Source organism: Salvia miltiorrhiza, chromosome 1, assembly GCF_028751815.1.
Source record: "Salvia miltiorrhiza cultivar Shanhuang (shh) chromosome 1, IMPLAD_Smil_shh, whole genome shotgun sequence".
NCBI lineage: Eukaryota > Viridiplantae > Streptophyta > Magnoliopsida > Lamiales > Lamiaceae > Salvia > Salvia miltiorrhiza.
Window position 1 is genome coordinate 46,014,753 of NC_080387.1, and position 27,314 is coordinate 46,042,066.

The 27,314-nt window shown below is 37.1% G+C and overlaps 3 protein-coding genes across 5 annotated transcripts; 2 read left to right on the forward strand and 1 right to left on the reverse strand.

Annotated features, from left to right (window-relative positions):
• Window positions 1–12,739: 12,739 nt before the first annotated feature.
• On the forward strand, window positions 12,740–16,074 carry LOC130986529 (cytokinin dehydrogenase 4-like). The gene is made up of 5 exons (XM_057909964.1): window positions 12,740–13,396; window positions 13,896–14,023; window positions 14,924–15,175; window positions 15,289–15,545; window positions 15,606–16,074. Exons 1-5 carry the CDS (start codon window positions 12,841–12,843, stop codon window positions 15,898–15,900), a joined length of 1,488 nt encoding a protein of 495 aa, XP_057765947.1. The 5' UTR covers window positions 12,740–12,840; the 3' UTR covers window positions 15,901–16,074.
• Window positions 16,075–18,134: 2,060 nt separating this feature from the next.
• Window positions 18,135–22,423, forward strand: LOC130986516 (CRM-domain containing factor CFM3, chloroplastic/mitochondrial). Of its 2 annotated transcripts, XR_009089295.1 has the most exons (9): window positions 18,153–19,240; window positions 19,391–19,856; window positions 19,941–20,071; window positions 20,239–20,589; window positions 20,677–20,833; window positions 20,902–21,194; window positions 21,280–21,339; window positions 21,418–21,670; window positions 21,936–22,423. XR_009089295.1 is itself a non-coding variant. In XM_057909949.1 (8 exons), the coding sequence occupies exons 1-8, from the start codon at window positions 18,209–18,211 to the stop codon at window positions 21,535–21,537; spliced, it is 2,610 nt and encodes an 869-aa protein (XP_057765932.1). In that variant the 5' UTR covers window positions 18,135–18,208; the 3' UTR covers window positions 21,538–21,890. The 2 variants fall into 2 exon arrangements, 1 of the variants encoding a protein (XP_057765932.1); XM_057909949.1 differs by lacking the exon at window positions 21,936–22,423 and having other exon boundaries at window positions 18,135–19,240; window positions 21,418–21,890.
• Window positions 21,839–26,766, reverse strand: LOC130986545 (uncharacterized). Of its 2 annotated transcripts, XM_057909995.1 has the most exons (7): window positions 26,678–26,766; window positions 26,379–26,497; window positions 26,079–26,161; window positions 25,813–25,934; window positions 22,488–22,595; window positions 22,280–22,373; window positions 21,839–22,169 (listed from the first exon to the last, which is right to left on the reverse strand). In XM_057909995.1, the coding sequence occupies exons 2-7, from the start codon at window positions 26,490–26,492 to the stop codon at window positions 21,956–21,958; spliced, it is 735 nt and encodes a 244-aa protein (XP_057765978.1). In that variant the 5' UTR covers window positions 26,493–26,497; window positions 26,678–26,766; the 3' UTR covers window positions 21,839–21,955. The 2 variants fall into 2 exon arrangements, with proteins under 2 accessions (XP_057765978.1, XP_057765970.1); XM_057909987.1 differs by lacking the exon at window positions 26,678–26,766 and having other exon boundaries at window positions 26,379–26,624.
• Window positions 26,767–27,314: the final 548 nt, after the last annotated feature.

The window sequence follows — 27,314 nt, forward strand, 5'->3', positions numbered from 1 at the left end:
GCCTCCGCCCCATTAGGGTTAGGATTGGGATTCCCTTGTGCTTGCGTAAGGGAAGTACCATCCGGAACCACAAGCGTACGTTGAGGTTCCTTTGAGCCATGAGAAAAGACCATCATTCCAGACTGTTCGTTGGCGTTGTTCAAAGCCAAATTCGGATTAGCAGAAGTAGCAGGCGAAACCAAACTAGGGTGTTTCCTTGGGGAAGAAACATGACGAGCATTCGGGTTAAAATTGTTAGAAACGAGTGGAAGGTTCAGGCCCCCTTTGCCCGACATGATTCAGCAAGAGAGGACGCCGGAATGCGAAAAAGAAACCACAAAGCTTTCACTGGCATTTCATCAAACACCTTATAGGCAAACACAAAAAAACCCAGAAATTGATTTCACCTACCAGAGTAGCATCGATCCAGGCGAGCAGCAGCTCCAGCGGCTTGTGGCAGCTGCACGTCGGCGTGGAGCTCAGGCGTCGAGCTCGAGCGCCGCTGCTGCTGGGACGACCGGACGAGCGAGCCCTGCTGTTTCTGGGACGAGCTGCTGCGTCTGGGAGTGGGTCTGCCGCCTGCTGGTGGGCAGCTGCGCCGGCGCCGGTACCGTGGGGACAAAGGTCTGGAAGCGGTGAGCTTCACCGGCCGGTCGCGAGAGAGTCCGAACTCTGATGCGAGAACAAATTCAAAAAAATTACTGTTCATGCAACAGTATTTCGCTGATTCCCTGCTGCGTCAATTACTGTTCCCCAAAATTTTGTTCATCTTATGTAATTCCAACTTATTTTTAATTAGTACTACTATAATACGTGTATCACATAAAGCAATAGTTTAATTATTTGTTAGTTTTAATTTGTGTTTCATGCGTGTGTGTATATATTCCTTATTAAGATCAAATTATTTATTTATTTTATAATAGATAATTATACAAATAAGTATCTATAATTGTATAATTTTATTTATGCATGTAAATCTTATATTTAAAGGTCAAATTTTTAAAATTTAAAGTCATTTTATCAACTAGGGGTGCGACTAAACAAATCACAAGTCCAATAAATAACAATAATAATTTTTTTTTCCACAACTAAAGTGTAATAATTTTCAAATAAAATTTATAAAGAAAATAAATGGTTTTGGGCTGTGACACCCCTAGTAATGTTTTAGTGTTAAACCGTTGTATAATTGTTTGTGCGGGATGCCGTAGGAAATTAAAATAGGTGTTTGTAAACATGTTCAAAGATTTTCACTTATAATAGATGTCATACTTTTGGTAGACGCTATAAATAGCAATGATATCATGCTTTCCGTGTACGGGTGTAGTATTATTTTAGTGTTAAACCGTTGTATAATAGTTTGTGCGGGGTGTCGTAGGAAATTAAAATAGGGTGTGTTCTACTTGGTTGATAAATTTATCATGGAAAAATGAGGGATAATAAAATTTTCACCCTTTAAATGTCTCATTTCTTTTTCTTACATTTTCTACAAAAGAGAATTAATTTCACCATTTTACATTCATTTTTTCACTTCAAGAAGGGATAATATTATCCCTCTATTTTTAGTGTGATAATACTATCACTCCTTGAAGTGAAAATGAGGAATGAGAAAGATGAAATTCTTTTTTGTATAAAAATGAGGGAAATTAAATAAAAAGGAAATTTAAAGTGATAATTTTTTATTATACTTCATTTATTTATGATAAATTTATCGAGCAAAGATAACACATTCTTAATGGTAATTAAAGCCAATTTTACAACTTAGTAATCGGTTAACCCAACGCCCCCAATATATGTACTCATCAATCAAATTATTATTCTCGGCAACCGAACGTCACGATCAGTTTTATGTAGTTATTTATAAAGTTACAAGCCGCAGACACTACAAAAAAAAAATGAAAATTACCGGCGGCTTTTTCCCGCCGGTAAATATAGGGCAGCCGCCGGAAACACATTTACCGGCGGCATTACCGGCGGCGCGAGGCCGCCGGTAATTTTGGCGTCGGTGATCTCCATTCCGGCGGCATATGGCGGCCGCCGGTAAATACCGGCGGCTGTTGCCGCCGGTGATTAGTGGCGGCGCCGACGCCGCCGGTAAAGTCCACCAGACGGTGGCCGCACGCTCGCCGGACTGCCGGAGGGTTACCGGCGGCTTTTTGCCGTCGGTAATATTTTTTAATTTTTTTAAATTTATTTAATTTATTTATTTATTTTATTGTATGTCCACAATTTATTTTCGTATTTATACAGTATTGCATAACTTAGACGAACTTCCCACTCGGTCACCCATCTTACTTGTACTCTGAGCCAAGCACGCTTAACCTTGAAGTTCTTTTCGAGTGATCACCAGTACAGAACACTCGTATTATTGATATATCTAATGCCTATTAATTCATTTAAACTCTAGTTCAATATACAATATACAATATACATTCATAACCTTAGAATATGTCAAGATGATATCCAAGAGATATTGTTAATTATGGATCAGGCTCGTTTCCGTCCTTATTTTAATGTCGGAAAAATATTTATTTATTAATTTAATTTAATTTAATTTAATTTTTTTTTTATCAATCTAGTAACAATCTTGAATTCTTACTATGAATATATCTTAGATTAGTGATGATTGATGAGTGAATCACTAATCAAATTAGCATTCTTAAGTTATAATTATAAGATTCTTACTAAGAATCTTGAATTCTTAGTAATAATCTTGGATTAGTGATGATTGATGAGTGAATCACTAATCAAATTAACATTCTTAAGTTATAATTATAAGATTCTTACTAAGAATCTTGAATTCTTAGTAATAACCTTAGATTAGTGATGATTGATGAGTGAATCACTAATCAAATTAGCATTCTTAAGTTATAATTATAAGATTCTTACTAAGAATCTTGAATTCTTAGTAATAATCTTGGATTAGTGATGATTGATGAGTGAATCACTAATTAATCAAATTAACATTCTTAAGTTATAATTATAAGATTCTTACTAAGAATCTTGAATTCTTAGTAATAATCTTGGATTAGTGATGATTGATGAGTGAATCACTAATCAAATTAACATTCTTAAGTGGAGATCAAGCATCAGGAACCATTTCGAGAATTTATTTAAGAAAGGCAAACGCGTGATGCCGATCTTGCCAGTTGATTTCTGCAATAGGAAGATTCCGGAGGAGGAGAAAAGCTGGATGGTCAGACCTTTTTCAGAAGTGGAGATTAAGGAAGCGATCTGGAAGTGCGATGGTAGTAAAAGTCCGGGGCCGGATGGCTTCAACATAAACTTTTGGAAAGCTTCTTGGGAAACCATTAAGGAGGATTTTTTACAGGTGATGAACGAATTTCATGCGAATGGTAAAATCCCGAGAGGCTGTAATTCCTCTTTCATTGTCCTTATCCCCAAAAAACCTGAAGCAAACTCTTTGGATGAGTTTAGGCCTATATCCCTTATAGGCAGTCTCTACAAAGTCATTGCTAAGGTTCTTGCAGAAAGGATGAAAGCGGTTATGGACTCTATCATTTCCGAGAATCAGAGCGCGTTCCTTAGCGACAGGTTTATTCTTGACGGGGTGGTCATTTTGAATGAAGTCATTTCCGAGGCCAAGAGAAACAGAAAAGGGAGAGTTATTTTTAAAATTGACTTCGCAAAGGCTTACGACTCGGTGGAATGGGACTATTTGGATTGTTTGTTGCAGCGTTTCGACTTTGACTATAGATGGAGGAAATGGGTCAAAGGGTGCCTCTACTCGGCCTCGGCAAATGTTCTGGTTAATGGGTCCCCGTCGGGGGAATTCTGCTTGGAGAAAGGACTCAGACAAGGAGACCCATTGTCACCTTTTCTTTTCCTAATTGCAGCTGAAGGTCTTCAGATTTTATTGAGTAGGGCCGTGGACAGAAAGCTCCTGGAACCCGCGGTGGTTGGAAGAGATAAGGTCAAAATCACACACCTTCAATACGCGGATGATACTATTTTCATTCTGGATGACGCCGAAAGTAATGCAGCCGTGCTGAAACAAATTTTGAAGCTTTTCCAACTTCTCTCGGGCCTATCGGTTAATTTCAACAAATGCAGTTTAATGGGCATCGGTGTCGACGATTCAAAGATTGAGAGAATGGCACAAACGTTGAACTGTAAAGTCGGCAAAACTCCTTTCAAATACCTTGGAATCAAAATCGGCGGCTGTTGCAGAAGCATTGTTGACTGGAACTACCTTGTGGAGAAAGTGAAAATGAAAATCGAGAGCTGGAAGTCGAGGAAACTGTCTCTGGCAGGTCGTGCAACCTTGGTGAAAGCGATCCTACAAGCCATTCCAATTTATCAACTATCCTTTTCGATCATCCCAAAAGCCACGGTAAAATCGTTGAATTCTATTTTTGGTAAGTTCCTGTGGGGTGGGAGTGGAGAATCCAGGTCCATTGCGTGGGTTAAATGGGATGAGCTTTGCACTAGCAAAAGGGAGGGGGGGTTGGGTTTTAGAAATCTTGATTGGTTCAACAGAGCCTTGGTTTTGAAATGGGTTTGGAGGTATTTCGAAAGGAACGGGCAGCTTTGGGGAAGAATTGTTAAGTCAATTTATGGGGATGTTGAGTGGGGCGATGAGGGGTGGCATCTTCAGGGGTGTAAAAAATTTAGAACGGGGTGGTGGTCTAAAATCATGGCCTTGGGTGGAGGAGAGGGGAGGCAGCATAATAAATGGTTCTGGAATAATTTGTATCGTAAAATCGGGGACGGACGGGAGACTTTATTCTGGGAACATAGGTGGGTGGGGGGGAATCCTCTAAAGTTGGCTTTTCCTAGACTTTTCCACCTCTGCGCTAATAAGAGGGCAGTTGTTAGTGACTATGGAAGATGGGAGAACTACAGTTGGGTTTGGGATCCAGTTTGGAGGAGACCTCTCTTTGAATGGGAGAAGGAGGTCACTAACGAGCTCATTTCTATCATTTCTAGAGTGTCTCCAATTGTAGGTACCAAAGACGTTTGGAGTTGGAAGGCTACAAGTGACGGGAAGTACTCAACAAAATCAGCATATGCTTGCATTGAGGAACAAAGGGAGCCAAGTTTACTGGTACCTTTAATCAAGAACCATTTGGCTAAAGTTTGGGGGGCCGCTGCACCCCAAAAGGCGAAAGTTGTTGCCTGGAGAGCCTTGAGAAGCCGATTGCCGACGTGTGACAACTTGAAAAGGAGGAATATCCCGTTGGACGAGGTGGATGCTATGTGCAGCGCATGCTTCCATCACAACGAGTCGGTCAATCATCTTCTTCTGAAGTGTCTGAAGACAGAGATGGTGTGGGACGAAATCCAAAGGTGGCTTGGAATTTCTACTGCGCAGCCACAGCTCATCACCATGCATTTCGAGTCCTTCATCAACTTAGGCACGGGGAAGGAAAATGTGAAATTTCTTACGGCTCTTTGGATTTGCACCGTGTGGCAGCTGTGGAAGAAACGAAATGAGTGTAGGTTCGATGGCAAGGGGTGGGAGCCGAAGAATTTGTTGTGTGAGATCAAAAGTATTTTGTGGAGTTGGGCTAGTTTTTTTAATTTGCGTGGTGTGGAGCAAAATTTTGCCTCATGGTGGTCTTCAGATTCCATGGCTCCTTTTCTGTAAACTGTTGGGTACCTCTGGTACCAACTCCTCTTTCCTTTTTTTATATATAGTTTACTTTTTCTTATAAAAAAAAAACATTCTTAAGTTATAATTATAAGATTCTTACTAAGAATCTTGAATTCTTAGTAATAATCTTGGATTAGTGATGATTGATGAGTGAATCACTAATCAAATTAACATTCTTAAATTATAATTATGATATTTTTATTGACTAATCAATTTTTTTAACAATAATAATTACTCAATGCTAAAAACGGAAAAAATAACAAAAACAAAATGAACAGAAGGAAAAAAAAGAAAGAATTTTTTTTAGCAGATTACCGGCGGCAAACACCGCCGGTGATTAGCGGCGGCGATAACGCCGCCGGTAACTGAGGCCGGACGACGGTGTTTCTATTGCCGGACCTCACCGGCGGCGGATGCCGCCGGTGATTAGCAGCGGCCACACGCCGCCGGTAAATAGCGGCGGCATCGCCGCCAGTAACCTATTTACATATATAAATTAATTCATATTATTGCTACCGACGGTAATGCCGCCGCTATTTTGACAAACATGGGTCGTCCGCTCCGCCGTCGGTGAGCCGCCGGTAATTTTCGCCGCTAAATCGGCGTTTTTTTTTGTAGTGAGAGGTCTAAAAATCATGATATGTAATGAAGATAAGGTATATAGATTATGTTTCTACTACAAATGTTGTATAGAAAGAAGCGATCCAAAATTTATAATAATAAAGTGACAAGATTGTAATTGTCTTTTAATGTGTTATTATTTTTATATTTGTTTTGAGGAATTTAAAATGTTAGTCTTAAAATATATTTTAGTATTAACAAAATTTGTATAACAATTATAAAATAAAACATTTGACTACAACTATTTCAAAGATTATACAAAAGTGTGTTTGAGTTAAATAATAAAACTTTTAAATTATTCGATGTCTTACTCAACTACATATAAAAGTTTTACAAATTTCACGTAAATTGATAAATTTTAAATAAATACGGATAATTTATTATTATATAATTTAAATTTAATTTTAATAACTTTCATAAAATTTATATCAGTGAATCTTTCAAAAACTTAAGTGAATGAAATTTCAACACGATATTGCACAGGTAAAACATGGTTTGAAACATAATTTCTCATTATTCATCGTCGATTCACTTATTTATTAAGTAAACACCTGACCTACAAACCAACATGCCAAATTCAAAAATAGGCAATTCCGTGATGGGCTGGGCTTTCGTGCCGTCCGCATGATAAGGATATTAGCCTAACTTCGAATTTAATTTAATTTAATTTAGTTATGGATTATTAAATCTTAATTAATTAACTCCTAATTGTCTGCACCCAAGTTTTTCGGATGATAACCTTTGTTCCATAATTTAATATGTCTCGTCTTGTTTCACTCTTTATTATTTTAATTGTTTGTTATAAAAATAAAAAATATTATTATATAATAAATTCTAATTAATATTTATCATTAAAAATTAAAAAATTATAGATCTTAAATTTTAATTAATTAACCCAAATAATGTATTATTAATTCAAATAAATATAAAAAATAATTGTAAACATTAATTATAGAGTGGATTTTTAAAATGGCCACTTTCATATTGTAAAGATAAAAAATGTCCACTAAAATAAAAAACTTAAAAAATGTCCACTGTTACCAAAATACCCTTCACATTAAAAATTAAAAAAATGTCCACTTTACATCACCCCTTTAAAAAATCCCGCAATTCACAACCAGTGTGAATTCACAACCAAAATTTTTTGGTTGTGAATTCACACTGGTTGTGAATTGAGAATTCACAACCAGTCGAATTCACAACCAGAATTTTTTGTTTGTGAATTCACAACTAGTCGAATTCACAGCCAAAATTTAATTCACAACCAGTCGAATTCACAACCAAAATTTAATTCACAATTAGAATTTTTTGGTTGTGAATTCACAACAAACGAATTCACAACCAAAATTTAATTCACAACCAGTCGAATTCACAACCTGAATTTAATTCACAACCTGAATTTAATTCACAACTATAATTTATTTTGGTTGTGAATTCAAATAGTTGTGAATTTGAGTTTTTAAAGTTTGGATTCACAACTAAAACTAGAATTTAGTTTGGTTGTGAATTCATAGATCTCGTTGTGAATTCAAGAATATTAAATTGTGAATTCATCGAGTTGATTGTGAATTGAAGAACATTAAGTTGTGAATTCATAGATCTGAGCGTGAATTCAAGAATATTATGTTGTGAATTCATAAGAAAATGATTCACTATACATACAAAAAATAAATAAAAAAATAAGTGAAAATATTGTTTTCCACCCTCAACGTTACCTCAAACAGAATATCTGCAAATTAATTATAGTTTGAGTGTGGAGATGGTGTAAAAATTAATCACAGTTTGGACAAGTCTATAGGTAATTAGATTGAAATAATTTCTTTAAAAATGAATTAATATAAACATGAATTAGTATATACAGATGTAGGTAATGAATTAAATAGATTTGATATTCTGGTGTTGCACAACCAAAACAGAGACAGGCACAGTGAGATCCGGCGCCGCCAGCATGTCCCCGACGGGTCCGAGCTCCGGCAGGTCATTCCACTCGCTGAGGCCCAGCAGCTGCGGCGTATCTTCCTTATGCCTCCTCCCCACCCTGATGAGATCAAAGGCCTCTTCCATGGCGTGTATGAGCAGCGCCGTCTCCGCCCCATCTTTCACCCTCTCCTCCCTGTACACGATGTTGTCCTGGTGGGCCCCCTGCATCCTGGTGTCCTTCAATATCTCGGCGTCCAGCACCGCGTCCCACTGGCTGTCCCCGGCGTATATGTCCCACGGCCGACTCACCAGATCTGGAGCAAGATGTCGAAGACAACACCCCACCTACCGCCGTCCGACCCCATCCTCTATCGCCTGCGCCAGATCTGCCGTTCAGTGGGCAGCTCACGGCCGCGCCAGATCTGCCCAGCCACCATTGTCGAGCTCCAAAATGTCCAGATCTGTCGATCATTGTCGACGAGATCTCGTTGTTGTTGGCGAAGCTCTCCAAGTCAGAATCGAGAGAGAGAGATAGAAAGAGGCGCCGCGGTGGTGGTGGCTGTGCGGCGCTGCGGAGATTGAGTGGCAGCGGAGCGGCGGGGGTGAAGCAGGAGATGGAGGAGGCGACGAGGCGGCTGATTTCCGACGCCGAGAGAGAGATGGAGCAGATCTCGACTCGCTGAGCGGAGGAGCTTCTGGTGGCGCGGATTTCCGACGTCGAGAGAGATGGTGGAGGCGGCGGCGGCGGCGGAGGATGCTACAAGGGAGAGGTGGTGGCGGTAGTGAGATAGAGAGAGAGTGACGTGAAGGTGAGGAGAGAGAGAGAGGAGAGAGGGGGTAGAAGTGAGTGGATATTTTTTATTATTTTAAAGTGAGGGTTATTTCTGTCTTTTCAACCACAAAGTGGACATTTTTTATCATTTTTATCTTAGTGGACATTTTTTATCTTTACAATATGAAAGTGGACAGTTTTATATATTTGCTCTTAATTATATGAGTGAACTCTTGTTAATTATCTTAAAATTATACTCCATCCGTCCTGCGAATATTGAGTCAATTATTTTCGACACGAGAATTAAGAAAATAGTATTTAGTGTGTTAAGTGTGGTAGGTGAAAATGTGAATAAATGAATAAAAGGAATTTTTTTTCCATATAAGGAAATGACTCAAAATTCGTGGGACGGCCGAAAAAGGAAATTAAAGTGACTTAAGATTCATGAGATGAAGGGAGTATTAAAATATATTTTCTCCGTCCATGATATTGACAAGTGTGATATGGATGAGAAGGTACATGTTTTTAGAAAATATTGAAAGATGTATATAAAGTGAAAAGAGAGCCTCACAAAAATTTATTAATTTGTTAGTAATTAATAAGTAAATGGTTTGTGAGATGCGTTTTTTTGTAAACATTGTGTGTGAATGAAGGTAAACATATAAGAGTAAATGTCCTAAAGTGAAGATATTAATTATATATATTGTGGACGGCGAAAATAATAAAAATATCACATTTATTCGTGAACGAATGAAATAATAAATTTAAAAATTAAAAAATAATTAAAAATTTTAACAAATAAAAATAAAACATAATGGAATGGAACACAATAAAATGTGGAACAATGATCTCATCCACAAATTTTGTCATCGGTGGTTTATAATGAAATCTACGAACAAAGTCAAACTCCATAACGAATCTGACAGTTGTTAAAATCATGACTACATATATATCTAAGATACGATAGTTATCTACGAAATAGGTTTGATAACAAGAATTGGGAGGTGCATATGTTAGAGATATCAAAGGTGGGCTATGGAGTTGGAATAAGATTTATTAAATTATTGAGTCAGATGTTCTTTTCTCCAAGTGGTGCTCTAACGAGTACTCACCCCTTGTTTGATGTTTTCTGGTACTTATGGTACCTTGAGTTTTTCTTGAATAAATTTTTATTGATAAAAAAAAGATTAATTTATTTATGCTCATTAATTACGCTTCATTTTCTTCATATACTATATTTAATGGGTTACTAATTAAAAGCACGTTTAGTTGTTTTCGTCATTTAAAAATAATGTTACGACCAAGTTTGATGCCACTAGGAGGTGATGAATATGTGTGCTATATTTTGATGACTGTAAAATCAATTAGTCATATAATATTAGATCGAATCGGACTGATTAAGATACATATCCGATATTGTTTACTTCATATGAAGGTCCATTATAATTAAAACAGGACCAAGACTAAGTCATAATTTTATATATTTGAGAAATTGTAAACTTAGAACTAGTTCAGGCAGTAAAATCATAATTATTGAAGTATATACATTTTTTTTTGAATTAGAATTACAAAAGGTATCCAAATATAATCAAATAATCAAAACACACACAAAAAAGACGAGATTAAACCCAAGACCTTTCGTAAAAGAGAGTTTTTGAACTCATCGCTTTGTCATTTGAATTAGGCCTCATTGGTGGATATACATTATTTTCTAACGGTACTCCTTTGCACCCGAATGCATTATGCATTTGCATTAATTTAATTTTAGTTATTTAATGAACTTTGATTGAGATTGAGAAATTATAACAAAAATTATTAAATCCTAACTAAAACTCTAACTGGCCCATGATTATTCTTTAATTAATAATTGTGGCCGTTGGTATGGTGCGAACGATCACACCTAAATTTTTACAGATTTAAATTAAGATAATTTAATTACTCATCGTCCAACTATGGATCATATTGTTCGTCAATTTTTGAGCGCATCCAAAATGTTAAAAAGAAAAATGATAATTAAAAAAAGGCCTAAAAAATGAAAATCACGCGCACACACATGCACATATTACTTTTATTTATTTATTTATTTGGGGGAGTTGGGGAGGGGGAGCAGTGGGGTTTGAACCCGAGACCTCACTGTTCACATACATGAGGTCGCACCGCTTGGTGTCCTCTTGGGAACACATGCACATATTACTAGTAATTGTTATTCGCAATCGCCTTTATCATTATAAACGACAGAATTAGACAAGTATAGTGTTTATCGATGTTAAATAATACAAAAAATTATGTCAACGTATTTTTGATCAATTGATAAATGCGCTTAGAATATTAGTGATGTACATGTATCACAACTCATCTTCAAATTCATGCATATGCACCTCTTACTTTTTTTTTAATCGAGGACTCGTATAGGTATGTAATGTGCCTCTTACTTGACTATTAAACAAAAATAATCATTTGAATTTTTTGGCATAAGAATCTCATTACGATTTTATTGGAAAAGGTCATAGCATCAGAAGTCTTGCCCTTCCACATCATTAATATTTATAATACTAATTAATTTCTACAAACGTTATAAAAAGTTGTAAATGGTAGCGTATAATACATGCATCTGTAACAACTCATGAATGCCTATTGTGATACGATGGAAGAAATTAAAATATTTATTTTCATCCTTTTAGAATTCATCTCTCTTAATCGATTTAATCTAAATATCTTAATCTAATATAAACTATATATACATGTTTCCAAAACATAAAATAAAGTGTATATATGTATATAGGGGTTGGCTAAAATAAAAACACCTCCTAAAATATAGAATAAGAACTATTTTCAGCCCTTAGATCATCAAGATTTACGGTTGATTCATCATCTTGTTGTATGAATTCATGGTCCCGAGTTCGAATCCCATAGATATCAAAAAATTTATTTTTCGCAATTCATACATTTACATAACGAATTTATACGTGCTCTACACAGAATTCATACATTTTAGATAGTTTGTATTTTATATGTTAAGAAGTGTTTATACTGTAGCTCTTCCATATATATATATATATATATATATATATATATATATATATATATATAATAAGACTAATTCATAGAATGTTGTGACAAAGAAATACATAAATTTTCATGTACCATCCTTCGCACGGTACGAACAACTCATTTATCTGATAAGAGTTTTATAAGTATTACATATTAGGCATTTTTATGATTGGTAATCAGTTTGGGTACATGTATTCGAATTCTTGATTACTGATACTCGATTTCATCCAAATTACCATAATCGATACTTACCTGAAATGTAATTCAGTTGTCTGAATAATTGAATATTCGAATAATTAAACATTATCGATAAAATTAAAGATAGTAATTAATACTGGTACCGATTAATTGAATCGAATTTTTGATTACTCGTACCGGATTTCATTTCGCATCAATTTCCATAATTACCGATATATACTGCATTTGAACCGATACTAGTACGTCCATCTGTACTAGGTACGTCGAACATAATTTTAATTATATTGTGATAATTAATTTAATTTGGTTCTAATTAAAAATGTTGTATTTTAATTAATTTAATGAGCCTCTTCGTAATCACAGTTGATGAAAACACATCAATATTCGTACTAACTGAAAATTATATAACCGTAGAGATTTATAATTTGTACACTTGGTCAAGACCTTATTCAATTAATATTACAATAAATAAACATAATATTATATTCGGTCATCGATTATATCTGGCAGTTAGAAGTAAGCGGTAAGATACTGGCAATCTTATTCAATTAATTTTGCAATTGCAATTAACAAGTCAAACAATTTACCCCAAAGCAGCTCTTTTCCACACTCATTCCACTCTATAAATACGTAAACGAATTAATGCAGCAAATAAAATAAAATACTAATATAGATTTAAATAAAAATGAGTTGTTCAATTTCAACCCTCTCCATATTATTATCAATCCTTATCATAATCCATTCAATCCGCTCCGCCGCGAACCCATCGGCGCCGAACATCAGAAATGACTCCGATTCCCTCCGTAAGGGCTCGAGCGACTACGGCAACATCGTCCACGAGATCCCCACGGGAGTCCTCTACCCGTCGACGGAAAAGGACATTATCGACCTAATCCGCTCTCGGAGTCCGCTGACGGTGGCGGCGAGGGGCCGCGGGCACTCGGTGCGGGGGCAGGCGATGGCCGGTGGCGGGGTGGTGGTGGACATGACGGCGCTGGGCGGGAAGGGGGGGCGGATCCAGATCAGCAAGAGCTCGTCGGGGATGTACGCGGATGTGGGGGGCGAGCAGCTGTGGATCGACGTGCTGCGCGCGGCGGTGGCGGAGGGGGTGGCGCCGGTGTCGTGGACGGATTACGTGTACCTGAGCGTGGGCGGCACGCTGTCGAACGCGGGGATCAGCGGCCAGGCGTTTCTGCATGGCCCTCAAATTGCTAATGTTGTTGAGCTTGATGTCATTACTGGTGCGCACACTCTTTCGTCTCTCTCTCTTTTTTATTATTATTTTATTTTATTGCTTCTTTTTTTCTTCTTCTTCCAGAATATGGAAAATAGGAGTATTATTTTTAAATTGAGGATTTCGTGTGATTTTGGAAATGATGTTTTTAGTTACTAGGGTTTGATTTTATAGAATTTCATATTAAAGGAAAAGATCTATTTTTGGACAACTACCCCACCACTAATAATACTTTATTTATTCTTATTTTTCACTTTTTCACCACTCCCAATATTAATTATAACACTTTTTCACCTTTTCACCACTCTCAATATTAATTATAATATATTTTTCTCCACTATCAATACACTTTACAATTTTCCTTAAAACCCGTGCCGTCCCCAAAGAGGAACTTATTTTGGGGACGGAGGGAGTATTTGTTAGGTAATAGTATTTTGAGATTATGGGTAATATTTTTATTTGTATACATTAACATGATGGCAATTAAATTGCATCCGTTTGATTAGGGAAAGGGGAATTCATGAGTTGCTCAAGAACAAGAAATCCGGAGTTATTTTATGGAGTGCTTGGCGGTCTTGGACAGTTTGGGATTATCACACGAGCAAGAATAATCCTAGACAAAGCACCAACAAGAGTAAGTATTTACGTTCCTCACAAGGCCAAATTAAATATATAAATGAGACACAGAGAGAAAGAAAGAAAGAAAGAAAAGATCATATGAGTTTGACTCAGCTAACTAGTGTATATTTCTCTATGTAAATTTTCAAAGGTGTATTATTTCTAATCACCATTTGTCTTATACAAAGATATTAGGGTCCATTTTTTTTTAAAATGGTCTTTCCTTTTAAAACACAAATAAATAGAGCCCGGAGAGTAAAAGTGGAAAATTTTAAATGACAATACAAAATGTTTTTCAGGAAAAATGACGATATAAAATGCTTATTATGAGAGTGAAACAAAAACTAAATAATCTTTGGGCCGGCCCAAAATGATGGGGATTGAGTTAGACGTGCAACCTATATCCAGATGTATGTAGTCCGAGGTTGTCCTCAATCTAGCCGGCACGACTAAACACCTACGAAGAGTTTGATTCAACTCAAGTGACAAAGAAGCCGTTGATAAAATAATTTAATTAATTATTTAATTAAGTATTTAATTTATAGTATAATTCACATCGTAATGAATAATTTGGCTTGTAGTCAATCATTCAACTGCATAATTATTTATCACCCCAAAATTGAATAGATTATTTGATAAGTGATGACCCTTCAATCCTTCTATATATATCAAACTTATTTATCACATCTATTTAGTGTGACCTTTCAATCTTATCTATTCCAAAATATTAATACAATTTTTCAAAGGGGATATTCATTAACACAATTAATTTTGTTTAAGTTCTTAGGACCAAAACATTGATTTATTCTTTTGAAAAGTTTGCAACAAAATCATTTATAATTTTCTTTGAAATCTCATATAGGTATACACTTCCACTTGTTAATCTCTCATGTTTTTATGTATTTGTGATGAATAGGTAAAATGGGCGAAATTGCTTTATAGCAATTTCACAACATTTTCAAGGGACCAAGAATATCTGATATCAAACAACTGTTCAAACTATGTGGAAGGCTTTCTGATCACAAATGAGAATGCGGCAAATGAATGGACGTCGTCGTCTCCTTCGCGGCAAGACGACGTCGCTGCGCTACTGAAGAAGCAAGGGATCCTCTACGCCATTGAACTTGTCAAGTATTACGACAATCAAACTGCTGCCACCATTGATGAGGTATACATACATACATGCATTAATTAAACACTAATTATGTTTTTCTTTTGGTGTGAAAGGAAACCTTATTTTGTTATCTGAGGGTAATGTAACCTAATAATTGTTTTGTTCAGGAATTTGAGACATTATTGAAGGAGTTGAAGTACATGAGCGGATACAACATGACTACAGATGCGTCATTCGTTGACTTCATAGCTAGAGTGGGGAACTTGGACAATGAGACGCCACCACTGCAATCTCACCCATGGCTCAATCTCTTCATACCCAAATCTGGCATATTCGATTTCAACGCCGGAGTATTAGCCGGCATGCTCCCCAAACTCAACCACACGTCCGGCATCTTTATCTTCTACCCCTTGAACAGAAACAAGTAAGCCATTATCAACAAATTATTAGAGTTGGATTAGGTGCTTAATTCATATGCATGCAGATGGGACGAAAGAATGTCAGCTGTGGTGCCGGACGAGGAAGTGTTCTACGCTCTGTCGCTGCTGCATTCAACGCCGCAAGATGATTATCACTACATTGATGAATTCAACCAAGGGATTTTGGAGTTCTGCAGAAGAAAGGGGATAGAAGTGAAGCAGTATCTTCCTAATATAAAGTCGAAGCAAGAATGGATCCATCAGTTTGGCTCCAAATGGCCAACCATTCAGAAGAGGAAAGCCATGTTTGATCCCAACACCATACTGTCTCCTGGCCAGAGGATTTTCAACTCTGCCTAATTAATCACCATTTGTACTTTGTCAAGGGATGTATATATATCACCTGCTAATGGAAATGGGCGAAAAGTTCTTACGGATTTGAGAAAGTGAAAAAGGTTAATTAATTAGGATTCTCTATTTTTATTTGATGGAGAATATTAAGTTCCTTGAATTTAGAATTTTATTCATTTCAAATCAACTTGTCTTGTGCTAATAATAAGACTCTAGTGATAGCAAGTGTATTATCAATAAATAAATTCATGCAACATGTGCAATAATTTGCAAACCAATTATGTAAAAAATATAAATTATACTTAAAATATCAGATCTGAGACATCCGATCTAAAATTAAACATGTCCTAATTTTTGTTTAATCTCTTCAGAAATATTATTACCCCTTGTTAGAGCATCCGCATTGGGACCTCCTTGATAGCCTACTTGATAGTGTTTGTGTTATTGAGTAGGTAGTGCTGCATTGGGGTTCCTTGATAGCCTACTTGATAATATTAGTTTTGATTTTATGTTTTTCATTTAAATTTTATTTCTCAAATTTAAATAACACAATTTATTACAAATTTAAATTGCATTAATTATAAAATCCTAAATATTACATAAAACTTTAATAAAATAAAAACAATTCCTAAAAATTAACTACTCTGGTCCTAGAGGTCCGAAACGTGCCCAAAGGTGCTCAGTCAAATCATATCGGAGCTGAGCATGTAGTTGTCTATCTCGGAGAAGGCTATCCCTTCGCACATATTCCTCGAAGGACACCGGTGTTTGTCCAGCACTCTCCGTCGAACCACTGCTAGACGCCCCGTCATCATCTCTCCAGTTGGCAGCCGCTTCACCTTCGTGTTCCACAATCATGTTGTGGAGAATGATGCAACACATCATGATGTCCTTCAGGTGCTCTACGTACCAATTGCGCGCCGGACTTCGAATGATTCCCCACCGAGCTTGAAGGACTCCGAAGGCGCGTTCCACATCCTTCCGTGCCGATTCTTGCATCTTCTTGAACCTTGCCTCCTTCGGATTGGTTGCCATTGATGGACTCTTCACGAAGCAACGCCACTCCGGATATATGCCATCACACAAATAGTAGCCCATCCGGTATTCGCGCTGGTTGGCATGAAAGACCACAGGCGCCGCAGTTCCTCCTAACACGTCGGAGAAGAGAGGAGACTGATTCAGCACATTGATGTCGTTGTTTGAACCAGCAACACCGAAGAAGGCGTGCCAAATCCACAAATCGAAAGAGGCAACGGCCTCCAATATCAAGGTGGGCTCTCCCTGATCCCCGCGTGTGTATGCGCCGTGCCACGCCTTTGGGCAGTTCTTCCACGCCCAATGCATGCAGTCTAAGCTCCCGAGCATCCCGGGAAAACCATGTCTCGCCTCGTGCATTCGGAGTAGGCGTTGCACGTCTGTTGCCGTTGGACGGCGCAGGTAATGGGCTCCAAAAGCCCGTATGACCGCCTTGCAGAACTTCTTTAGGCATAGACGACCGGTTGAGTCCGCCACTTTGAGATACTCATCGAACACATCCGCACTAACCCCGGTGGCTAATTGGCGGATAGCCGACGTGCATTTCTGCAAAGGAGAAAGAGAATCAGCGACTTCGTCGGAATCGGGCGAAGAATCATGTTCAGGTGACGACATTTTTGGAAGAAAAATTGTAGGAGGAAGAAGGAATGAGTTGTGATGAATGAAAGTGAGTTGTGATGAATGAATTGTAGGTGAATGAGTTGTAGGGAGAAGTATTATTTATAGAGAGAAAAGAAGATAAAAAAAAAAGGAAAATGGAAGAATGCCGTTGAAAGAGCCGTTGGAAAGCAAAAAAAAGAAAAATTGAAGAAACGGTCGAAAATCAAATATAAATAATTTTTTTTTTTTTTTAATTATGGCGCGTGCAGAGCACGCGCCTACTCGAGGATACCCGATAACTCGGGTACTCCTCGAGGACCTCCACGCCGCATCGCCCTCCTCGAAGCCGGCCATCTCCTCGAGGACCTCCTCGAGTACCCGCGATGCGGGTGCTCTTAGCTGCTACTATCTTTTAGTATGAGTAACTAACCATTTCTCCTCGTTTCATATAAACAAAAAAAGATACAAAAAAACTAACTAATTTACATTTCTTAACAAAAAAAGGAAAAAACGATGGGCTTTTTTTTTGAAAACCAAAATATGGGCTAATTTTGAATTGAGCAATAGGAGAAAAGTAGAGGGATCGGATTAATATCTTTAGTAAGACCCCCAGAGAAATTAATATCGCAATATTGTCCTCCGCTGGTTTTAAAACTTGCAAAACCTCAAAAACCTCATCGCCATGGCGTTTTCATCACTGCCATCCAACTTCTTATCCCCTCCTTCAGACCCTTCTCCCTCACAGTCTCTCTTCTTTCTTTTATATAACCCAAAACCCCATTCTTCGAGTAGAGCTGGAAAACTCAAAATTTCTTGCTGTCAGCTGACAGTTCAATTTGACAACGAACCCAATCTGTTGAAGACCAAGAAGAGGAAGCCCAGGCCAAGTTTTCTCGAGCAAGTTCACAAAAAATGGTCCCAAAAGATGCCTTCTTTACGGGAGAATTTCCCCTGGCAAGAACAAGAAATCGGCGAAACAAATCAAGAATTTCCACAACTTTCACCCAATGTTTCTTCCGTAGAAGAACCTGATAAGAGTAGTCGCGCAAGCGACCCGGTTCGTGCTCATGTAGAAATTAAGTCGAATTCAGCTCCTTGGGCTCATGGAAGCGGAAAGAGGAAAGTGTTTATCTCCGATGGTTCGAGGAGTTCTGCAGAAAATGTTGGAAAAGGGACTAATGTGGTTTATGAGCGTCCTCGAAATGAGGAATATTTGGATAGTGCTGTTACGAGCTCTGATAATTCGGTGAAGGATGTAATGATAGAGGGTGAGAGTGAAAGGAAATTCCGCGAATTTGATGAAGCCCCAATTGGATTACCTCCGAAAATTGAGAATTTGGATGCTGTGAGTGCTAGTGTCATGGAGGACCCGCCAGCTGTTTGTCGAAATGCTGGCAGCATTAAGAGTTCTGCTGGTGGAGGCGATTTAAACAAATTGCCATGGAAGAGAATGAACAGTGTTGAAGTTGTGAAGAATGACAAATTCAGGGATAGGAAGACGGTGTCAGCAGAGAGGTCGATACCTGAGCACGAGCTGAAGAGGCTTAGGAACGTGTCGTTGAGGATGGTGGAGAGGATCAAAGTCGGAGCAGCTGGTGTGACACAAGCATTGGTGAATGAAATCCATGACAAGTGGAAACACGAGGAGGTCGTCAAGTTGAAGTTCGAAGGGCCTCCTTCCAAGAACATGAAGAGAACACATGAGTTTCTTGAGGTTTACTGTTTCTTTTGATATTGTTTTTCTGATGATAATAATATGGCTTAGTTGCTCTTAGCATAAGAATATGTTTGATGAGTTCATTAAAATAATTGGCAAGTTTACTTGTTTCTTTCAATAATTTTGCTGCGTTGTGTTGTATGTCAGAGTAGAACTGGAGGTTTGGTGATATGGAGATCGGGAAGTTCGGTTGTGTTGTACAGAGGGTTGACATACAAGTTTGATTGTGTAAAATCGTATAGCCAGCAAGCAGATGCTGGAGCATTAGGATCTTCCCAAGAAGATTCTCCTAAAAGTGTCAAATTTGAACGCGTAAATAGAGCTTCACAGTCATCTTCACTATATAGTTCAGCTTATTTTAAGAGTTTATCCGAAGAAGAGCAAATGGATTTAAGCGAGCTCAACATTGTGTTGGATGAGCTCGGCCCGAGGTTCATGGACTGGACAGGTCGCGAACCAATTCCTGTTGATGCAGACTTACTGCCGGCTGTTGTCCCTGGATACAAGACTCCATACAGACTTCTACCACATGGGAGTAGGAGAACCTTGCGCGATAAAGGAATGACTTTCTTACGTAGGGCAGCAAGGGCAATGCCTCCACATTTTGCCCTAGGTATGTATAACCTACGACATAGTGGCATATTCAATCAACTATTGTCGTTGTTTCTTACTGGTGATGTGTTGCTTGGGGATTTAGGGAGGAGCCGACAGCTGCAAGGTCTTGCTGTAGCCATGGTGAAGTTGTGGGAAAAGTGTGCTATCGCTAAAATAGTCATTAAGCGTGGCGTTCTCAATACTAACAACGAAAGGATGGCCGAAGAACTCAAGGTTGGGATGCATACCTCACATTTTTATTAGCATTTCTATGATTCTTTTGTTGAGTTTTTCAGGGAAAATCATTTGAATTAAGATTATACAATAGATAAACTATGGAGGAAGACACACACGTACTGAATCACTTGCCAGCTATGATCAATTTGGTGAAATCCTTGCAGATATTGACTGGAGGAACACTACTTTCTAGGAACAAAGAGTTTATTGTCTTATACAGGGGTAACGACTTCTTGCCACCGCGCGTTTCAACTGCACTCGTAGAAATGGAGAAGCGTACAGGCTTCCAGCAGGATGAGGAAGAGCAGGCTCGGCATAGAGCTGCAGCACTGATTGACCCAAAACTCAAAGCATCTAGGCAGCAATTAGTTGCCGGGACCCTTGCTGAAACCGTGGCAGCAACTTCACGTTGGGGGAAACAACCTAACTCTGCAGAAACGGAGAAGATGTTCAGAGATGCAGCTATTGCTAGACAGTCTTCTTTGGTCGAATCTCTTCAGAGGAAGCTAGCTCTTGTGCGTATGTTATGTTACAGAAATTGGTTGATGCTAAATTTTTTTTAATTCCTTTTTCCGCAATACTTACGGAATAGATATCTGCAGGCAAAGGGGAAGATCAGAAATGCTGAGAAAACCTTGCAAAAAGTGCTGAAGAATCAAGAACCAGAAGAACTACCTACTGACCTTGAGACCTTAACCGACGAGGAAAGACAATTGTTTCGTAGGATTGGGTCGAGCATGAAACCTTATTTAGTTCTAGGTAAGAATTGCATTATGTCTTTTGGCCATCCTACTCGAGTGTATCTCATTTCCTTCTTTCATCAATAGGGAGGCGAGAAGTATTTGATGGTACTATCGAGAATATGCACTTACATTGGAAGTACCGCGAGCTGGTAAAGATTTTGGTGGAACGGAAAACTTTTGCACAAGTCAGGCACATCGCGATCTCACTGGAGGCTGAGAGTGGTGGGGTGTTGGTATCAGTTGAAAGAACCCCCAAAGGCTACGTTATATTAGTGTATCGTGGAAAGAATTACCGGCCCCCTCTTGCGTTTAGGCCCAAAAATCTTCTCACGAAGAGGCAAGCATTTGCTCGTTCTATTGAACTTCAGCGACGTGAGGTAATATCTTATCTTGAAAAAAACCTGTACTGAAATCTAGAGAGATTTCATTGATACGTAATGTATTGAATTACATTATATGCAGGCACTGACGCACCACATTGTGGAACTGGAGGAAAGAATTGAGAAGATGAAGCAGAAGCTAGTATGACTTGCTCTTTTCTTAGAATACGGTGTTATGTAACTCAAACGCATGATTTTGATACTTTTTGGTAACGCGCAGGATGATATGATGAGTGAAAATAGTAAGGGAACCGAGAGGTTGGAACTGAGAGGAAATGCTGCATCTGCAGACAAAGATGGCGAAGATGTGGAGACGGTGAGAGAAGATTTGGCCCTATAGGCGGGCAGGCAGTCTGGCTCTAGCAACTGCCAACACTTTGTAGAATGGAGTTGTGCAGGATTAACACAATCGAGCGAGAGCAAAAGAAGGCGAGCAAGACGCGACTTATGACTTCTAGCAGCCTGGGAAGAAGGTATCTCTTCGCGACATCCGCACCGGTCGTATAGCTGCAAAGGTCTTGGTGCATATGTGTGTGTGTGACATGTCCATTGTGAATAGAGATTGATTGCGAAGAATGTTGCACAATTATGTACTTGTTTTGCAAATACAGATCGTTGTATGTATCTAGTGAAGAGGCAGAAAAACATCATTGTCCGATGTCAATAATAATAATACTGCAAAAATCAACGTCATTCGGAATGAAAGTCTCATCCAAATCTAAACTACACATAATGCAGGGAGATGGTGAATCACGGTATTATTTTGTCACGAGATGAGATGGCAATGGCATCTTCTGGAACAATTCCTTGGCGAAATGCACGACAGCCGCAGCAAGTTGGTCGAGGCGAGCGTGATAAGTATGATCAGCGCCGTCCACGAGTTGCAGCTGGTGGTTCGGCACCACCTTCCCGATCTCGTATGCATCGTCCAGAGCCACGTCGTTGTCAGCCGTACCATGAACCGTCAGCACCCTGCGCAGGCGTTTTCGACAATTAAATCACTTCTAATTCTCTGAATTTCTACATCTATTATCTATTATAGAGAATTTCGTAGATATACAAATATAAGAGATCCTACTTACTTGCATCTGGGGTCAATCGTAAGCCATTCTTCATGAATGTTAGTATCGACTTGCTTACTCTTATTCTCCTTTGTCACTTCATAATCCGAAGATGCTGAATCATCAAATGATTTAAGATTTAGGTCATGGTTATTACAGTTACAACTACATTTACTGAACCATTTCAGCATTATTCATTTTTTTAGAAGAAAAAATCAAAAAAAGATACCTTTTCTAGATTTAAGGTCAATGTGCCAGGGATCGTAACGGCCGGAAACATTGATGACAGCACCTATATCGTGATACTTAGATGCATATTCAAGGACAACATTGGCACCTGAAATGTGCAGAAAACAAGGGATGATGCACATTCAAAAGAAATTGGTCATTATTTAGATTTAAATTTATTTTCAAAAGTTTATTTAGACTTGATTGAGCTCGTGAATTCAAAATGTTTGATAAATAAAGATCAAGCTCAACTCAATAATAAACGAGTCAAATTTGAGCACAATTCAATTACACCTAAGGATGGTGTGTCATAGCCGATCTTACTCGTATTATCATTTCTACCTTTGAATACTAAGTGAATGATAAGATGCATGATTGAGTATTTTTATCATAAAAAATTAGATTTATCCAAACCCACCCTTTTAATGGGATAAGAATCAAACAAAACTAGCTTAAATGATAAAAATAATCAAGAACCTTGGAATATTTCAAAGTTCCAATCTATCAAAATAAATAAGATATTAGTCTTATTATTTTTATCTATCAAGTTAGTCCTCCAAAGTAAACGTCTCTAAAAAGACTACTTTGAAAATATATAACGGTTAATTCATCGATAAATCTTTTAAATCTACACCTTTTAAATAATATTTTAAGGTGATTTCTTGTTATGTTCAAGGCAATTTTTTCAATCTAATACTAATATAAAAAGAGTTGTGTTTATAAAAAATTACTAGTATTTACTTTTAGGGTTAATTGCCGCTAAATTCAAAAGCTTTTAAAAAATTCGCGATATTCTCACCAACTTCAAAATCGGCGTATAAATACACGAATTGAGAATTCGTTCTTAATGTTCCCAAAATTATTAACTCCGGCGAAATGAGGTGGCAATCACTGAATATGTGTCAAATACATGCCAATTAGGTATTACATGTCATTTTTTTAATAATCTTATTTTAATAAAATATAATAATTTATTAATAAATTAATTTACAAAAAAAATAAAAAAATCCTACCCCCTCTCCAACCCTCGACCACCTAATCCCCCTCTCCCCTCTCTCATCACCGCACCACCACCGCGCCGCCGTCGTTCGTCTGCCCAGGGAAATGCCACCGCGCCGTCGTCGTTCGTGGATGCGGCGTCGTTTTCGTGGGATGGAAGGGCTCGGTGGCGGCGGGAGAAGGAGGAGACCAGGAGGGTGAGGTGACGCTTGGAGGTGGTCGGGGAGGCCGGAATCTCTGTGGGAATTCGATTGTGATGAGCTTGATTTTGAAGCCGGAATCTTGGGCCTTCTTCACTGGGTCGGAAAAGGCAGGGGTGGAGATGATGGTGGCTAGGGTGCGATTTCGAAAACTGCATTGTTGCTCCCTCCTTCTTCTTGTTGCTCGAATCCTTGATTTTCCATTGTTGTTGCTCGAATCGTGAGCAACGGCGGCGGGGGTGTTCTGGTCTAGCTGGGAAGCTTAGATCGAGAGAGGAGAGAGGGGAGAGGGGAGAGAGTAGAAAGGAGAGGGAGACCAGAGACGAGGGAGGCTGCGATTTGGGGCCTAGATTCAGGGAGGGAGGCCGCGATTCAGGGCAGATAGGGGTTTCGCCATCCGAGCTTGAAGCTCTCGCCGGCGACCTGGAAATCACAGCCCCAATTTTGCTTTTTTTTTTTTTTTTTAATTGTGGTTGGAAATCAAAACGACGTCGTATTGGTTTAAAAAAAACGACGCCGTTTTCTTGCACCGCCGACTATGCCACGCTGTATTTACGGTAGTCCACGTCACCTTCAATTTGGGGTTTTTTACTTAATTTGGGAACATTAAGAACGAATTTTCAATTCGTGTATTTATACGCCGATTTTGAAGTTGGTGAGAATATCGCGAATTTTTTAAAAGCTTTTGAATTTAGCGGCAATTAACCCTTACTTTTAACACTAGAGATTCCTCTCTCTAAAATATTTTTCTCTTTTTTTTTGGAATTTTTTTTGCAGAGAATCGAGGAAATAATCAGAAAAAAATGGTGGAAATTAGGGATTTAATTTGTTTGGATGAAATGCAAAGAGAAAACACAGAAGAGGAGAAAGAATCCCACCGACGACAGACTGTGTTAGTTAGATCAGCTCTCTTTCACGTTCTTAAATTTTTCCTTTTTTTTTTAATGCTTTTCATATTTTTCATCATTTATAAAATAATTATTGTAAATGTTGGAAATGAATCAAATGACCCTAATTTTATGAGAATCCCCTCGTTGCTACATAGTTTGGGCAGGGGCCCACCCAGCTTATGTATAATCCCCACCGACATTCATTTACCAATCATACCAATTAAATTTTTCTATTGGGTTAATTAATGGCGAAAAAACAAAATACACGAACTTTGAAAAAGGTGTAATTTTTATGTGAACTTGTAATTAAGTCAAAAATTATATGAATTTATATTTTCGTTGTAAAGTTTGACTTTTAAAGAAATTAGAACTTAATTGATTACCGAAATTAAGTCAAAGTTATTAAATTTTGTCTTCTTATACCTCCGAACTTCTAAATACTCATCATCATCAGAAGTTAGACGAACATTAGGTGAACTTCCGATTGTCAACTAAACTCTAATTTCGTCAAAAGTCAAACTCAAATGAAAATTGTAATAAAAATATAAATTAATGTATTTTTTAGCCTAATTGAAAGTTTAGATGAAAATTACAATCTTTTTACAAAATTCATTTATTTTTTGGCCATATATAACCCATTTTCTATTTTAAAAAATACTAGTATTTGCACTTGTGCAACGCACGAAAAATATTTTTATATTTTATTATATATAAAATTGATTATCATTTGATTATTATATATAAATTCTAAATATAATTAAAAAATACTATAATTTAAGATAAATATATTTTAGTTTAATATAAAAATAATAGAGAATAATTCATATTAATAAAAAATGATATTTTAAAAAAAGAAAATAATATAATAAAAGATAATTGAAAAAAAAATAGATTTATTCAAAAAAAAAGAGGAAAGAGGAGAGAGAATTTTCTTAAGTCTTAATCTTTAAATAAATATAATTTTTATATTTTAAATTCAATATTTACGTAGCATATTTCATATTAAAGCTCTTGTCACGATCTTTAATTTGATATGCATATCAAATATTTTATAATTAGTCGAATTTCACAATTTTAAAAAAGAAATAAAATAGAAGAATAAGAAGCTAAAGAAAAAGAAAAAAAATATGTATAGCTTAAAATAAACCTTCAATTTTATTATAACTATAAAATTACCACTCAATTTTGAAATTGATTTGAAATTGAAAACTCCCTTCTTAATATAGTATAGATGTACCTTTACTATGGCCAAGAATTGCAGCAACCGGACGGTTTACTGCAGAGAAGTATTCAACCACAGCTCTCAAGTCTTCAATCTCGCTATTATAATTACCGCTATAATAAGAGTCTTCGGTGTACCTACACATCAATTATCAAAACACATAATTCTAAATTAAATTACCCAATTCATATACATAATTGTATTCATTTCCCATTTTAATTATTTGCAACATGCACAAACATCAACGGAAGTAGGTAATTCTTAATGTGAAGAGTTCTCACTCAGTTAGAGAAAAATCAAAGCGAAATGCAGTGATTCCTTCATTTTCTAAAGCACCAGCAAGCTTGACCATGGCGAAGTGCTCCTGCAAAATCATTAAAATATGGAGAAAACTAATCTATACCTATGTAATTAATTAATTAATTATGAAACGAATATAAAAAAAATAGCATAATCAATATTAATCAGATTCGATAAAAAAAATAAAAAAAAAATAAGATGCAAAAAACTTAATCAACGTAACTTAAGAAAGTGATTATAAGAAGTTGGTAATTTAATAAATAAATTAAAAAATCACCAACCTTAGATGATCGAAAAGCATGGCATAAGACAACGATATTGGTTGATCCAGTATCATGTAACACCCCATCAAGTTTCTGGCCTTGCTTGTTTACTACTGTTATTTGCTGATGCATAGTTGCTGAAAATTTATTCGAATTTTTACATGTTAAATCAATCACCATAAAATCGCAATACTAATGCTAATTAAAAGCGAAATCGTGCATCGATCCAATCTTTGACGACGCATGTCGGAATTCATATAATTAATAATAATACTCGCTTATGCAAAAATTAGTACTGGTAAAATTGATTTGCTCACCTCAGTTTTTGAGATAGTATAGGTTTCTTTCGAAGAAGGGTGATTTGGTGACAACAAACGCTGAGCTGTTGAAGTATGGGTATAATAATGAAAAGAGATTCTTAATATAAAGCCACAAACTCATATATATAAGTGTGTCACTGTGTGTGTGTGTGTGTGAAAGTTAATGAGACATATCTGTAAGTGTAACAATTTAAAAAAAAGTAAGACGAGCTGCTATAAAACCATTAAGTAAAAAAGAATAATAGCTAGCTATAAACTGATTACATGATTTAGAGGGTGTTTTGGCTCTAGTTTATAAGCTCATATTATCCAAACACACTTTATTAACTTATAATAAGCTCTTAAGAAACTACATCTTATAAGCTCTTTAAAATAAATTTAGCCAAACACCCTCTTAATTTGGCGAGAATTTGAAAATCATTATTATATTTGAAATAATCACTTATGTATGTCATAATATATTTATAAATGTGTTCACACTGTGACTCAAAGAATTCCTTGGAAATTTGGAATATGAACACCCTACAACAAGGTGTTCCTGTAGTGACATAAATTTTGATAAATAGTGATATCAAATGTAACTAAATAAATTTATGAATATTGTAGTTGGATAATTATTATGTATGTCACAAAA

What these genes read in the sequence shown, in the direction of transcription:
- LOC130986516 (XM_057909949.1), top strand. Translation starts at nt 18,209, where the DNA reads ATGGCGTTTTCATCACTGCCATCCAACTTCTTATCCCCTCCTTCAGAC. An exon ending in GCCTCCACATTTTGCCCTAG is followed by an intron (nt 19,857 to 19,940) that starts GTATGTATAACC and finishes TTGGGGATTTAG; the next exon opens with GGAGGAGCCGACAGCTGCAA. An exon ending in AGAAGATGAAGCAGAAGCTA is followed by an intron (nt 21,340 to 21,417) that starts GTATGACTTGCT and finishes GGTAACGCGCAG; the next exon opens with GATGATATGATGAGTGAAAA.
- LOC130986529 (XM_057909964.1), top strand. Translation starts at nt 12,841, where the DNA reads ATGAGTTGTTCAATTTCAACCCTCTCCATATTATTATCAATCCTTATC. An exon ending in TAGACAAAGCACCAACAAGA is followed by an intron (nt 14,024 to 14,923) that starts GTAAGTATTTAC and finishes TGTGATGAATAG; the next exon opens with GTAAAATGGGCGAAATTGCT. An exon ending in TACCCCTTGAACAGAAACAA is followed by an intron (nt 15,546 to 15,605) that starts GTAAGCCATTAT and finishes ATATGCATGCAG; the next exon opens with ATGGGACGAAAGAATGTCAG.
- LOC130986545 (XM_057909987.1), bottom strand. Translation starts at nt 26,540, where the DNA reads ATGGTGATTGATTTAACATGTAAAAATTCGAATAAATTTTCAGCAACT. An exon ending in TTTGATTTTTCTCTAACTGA is followed by an intron (nt 25,935 to 26,078) that starts GTGAGAACTCTT and finishes ATTGATGTGTAG; the next exon opens with GTACACCGAAGACTCTTATT. An exon ending in AATTCTTGGCCATAGTAAAG is followed by an intron (nt 22,596 to 25,812) that starts GTACATCTATAC and finishes TGCACATTTCAG; the next exon opens with GTGCCAATGTTGTCCTTGAA.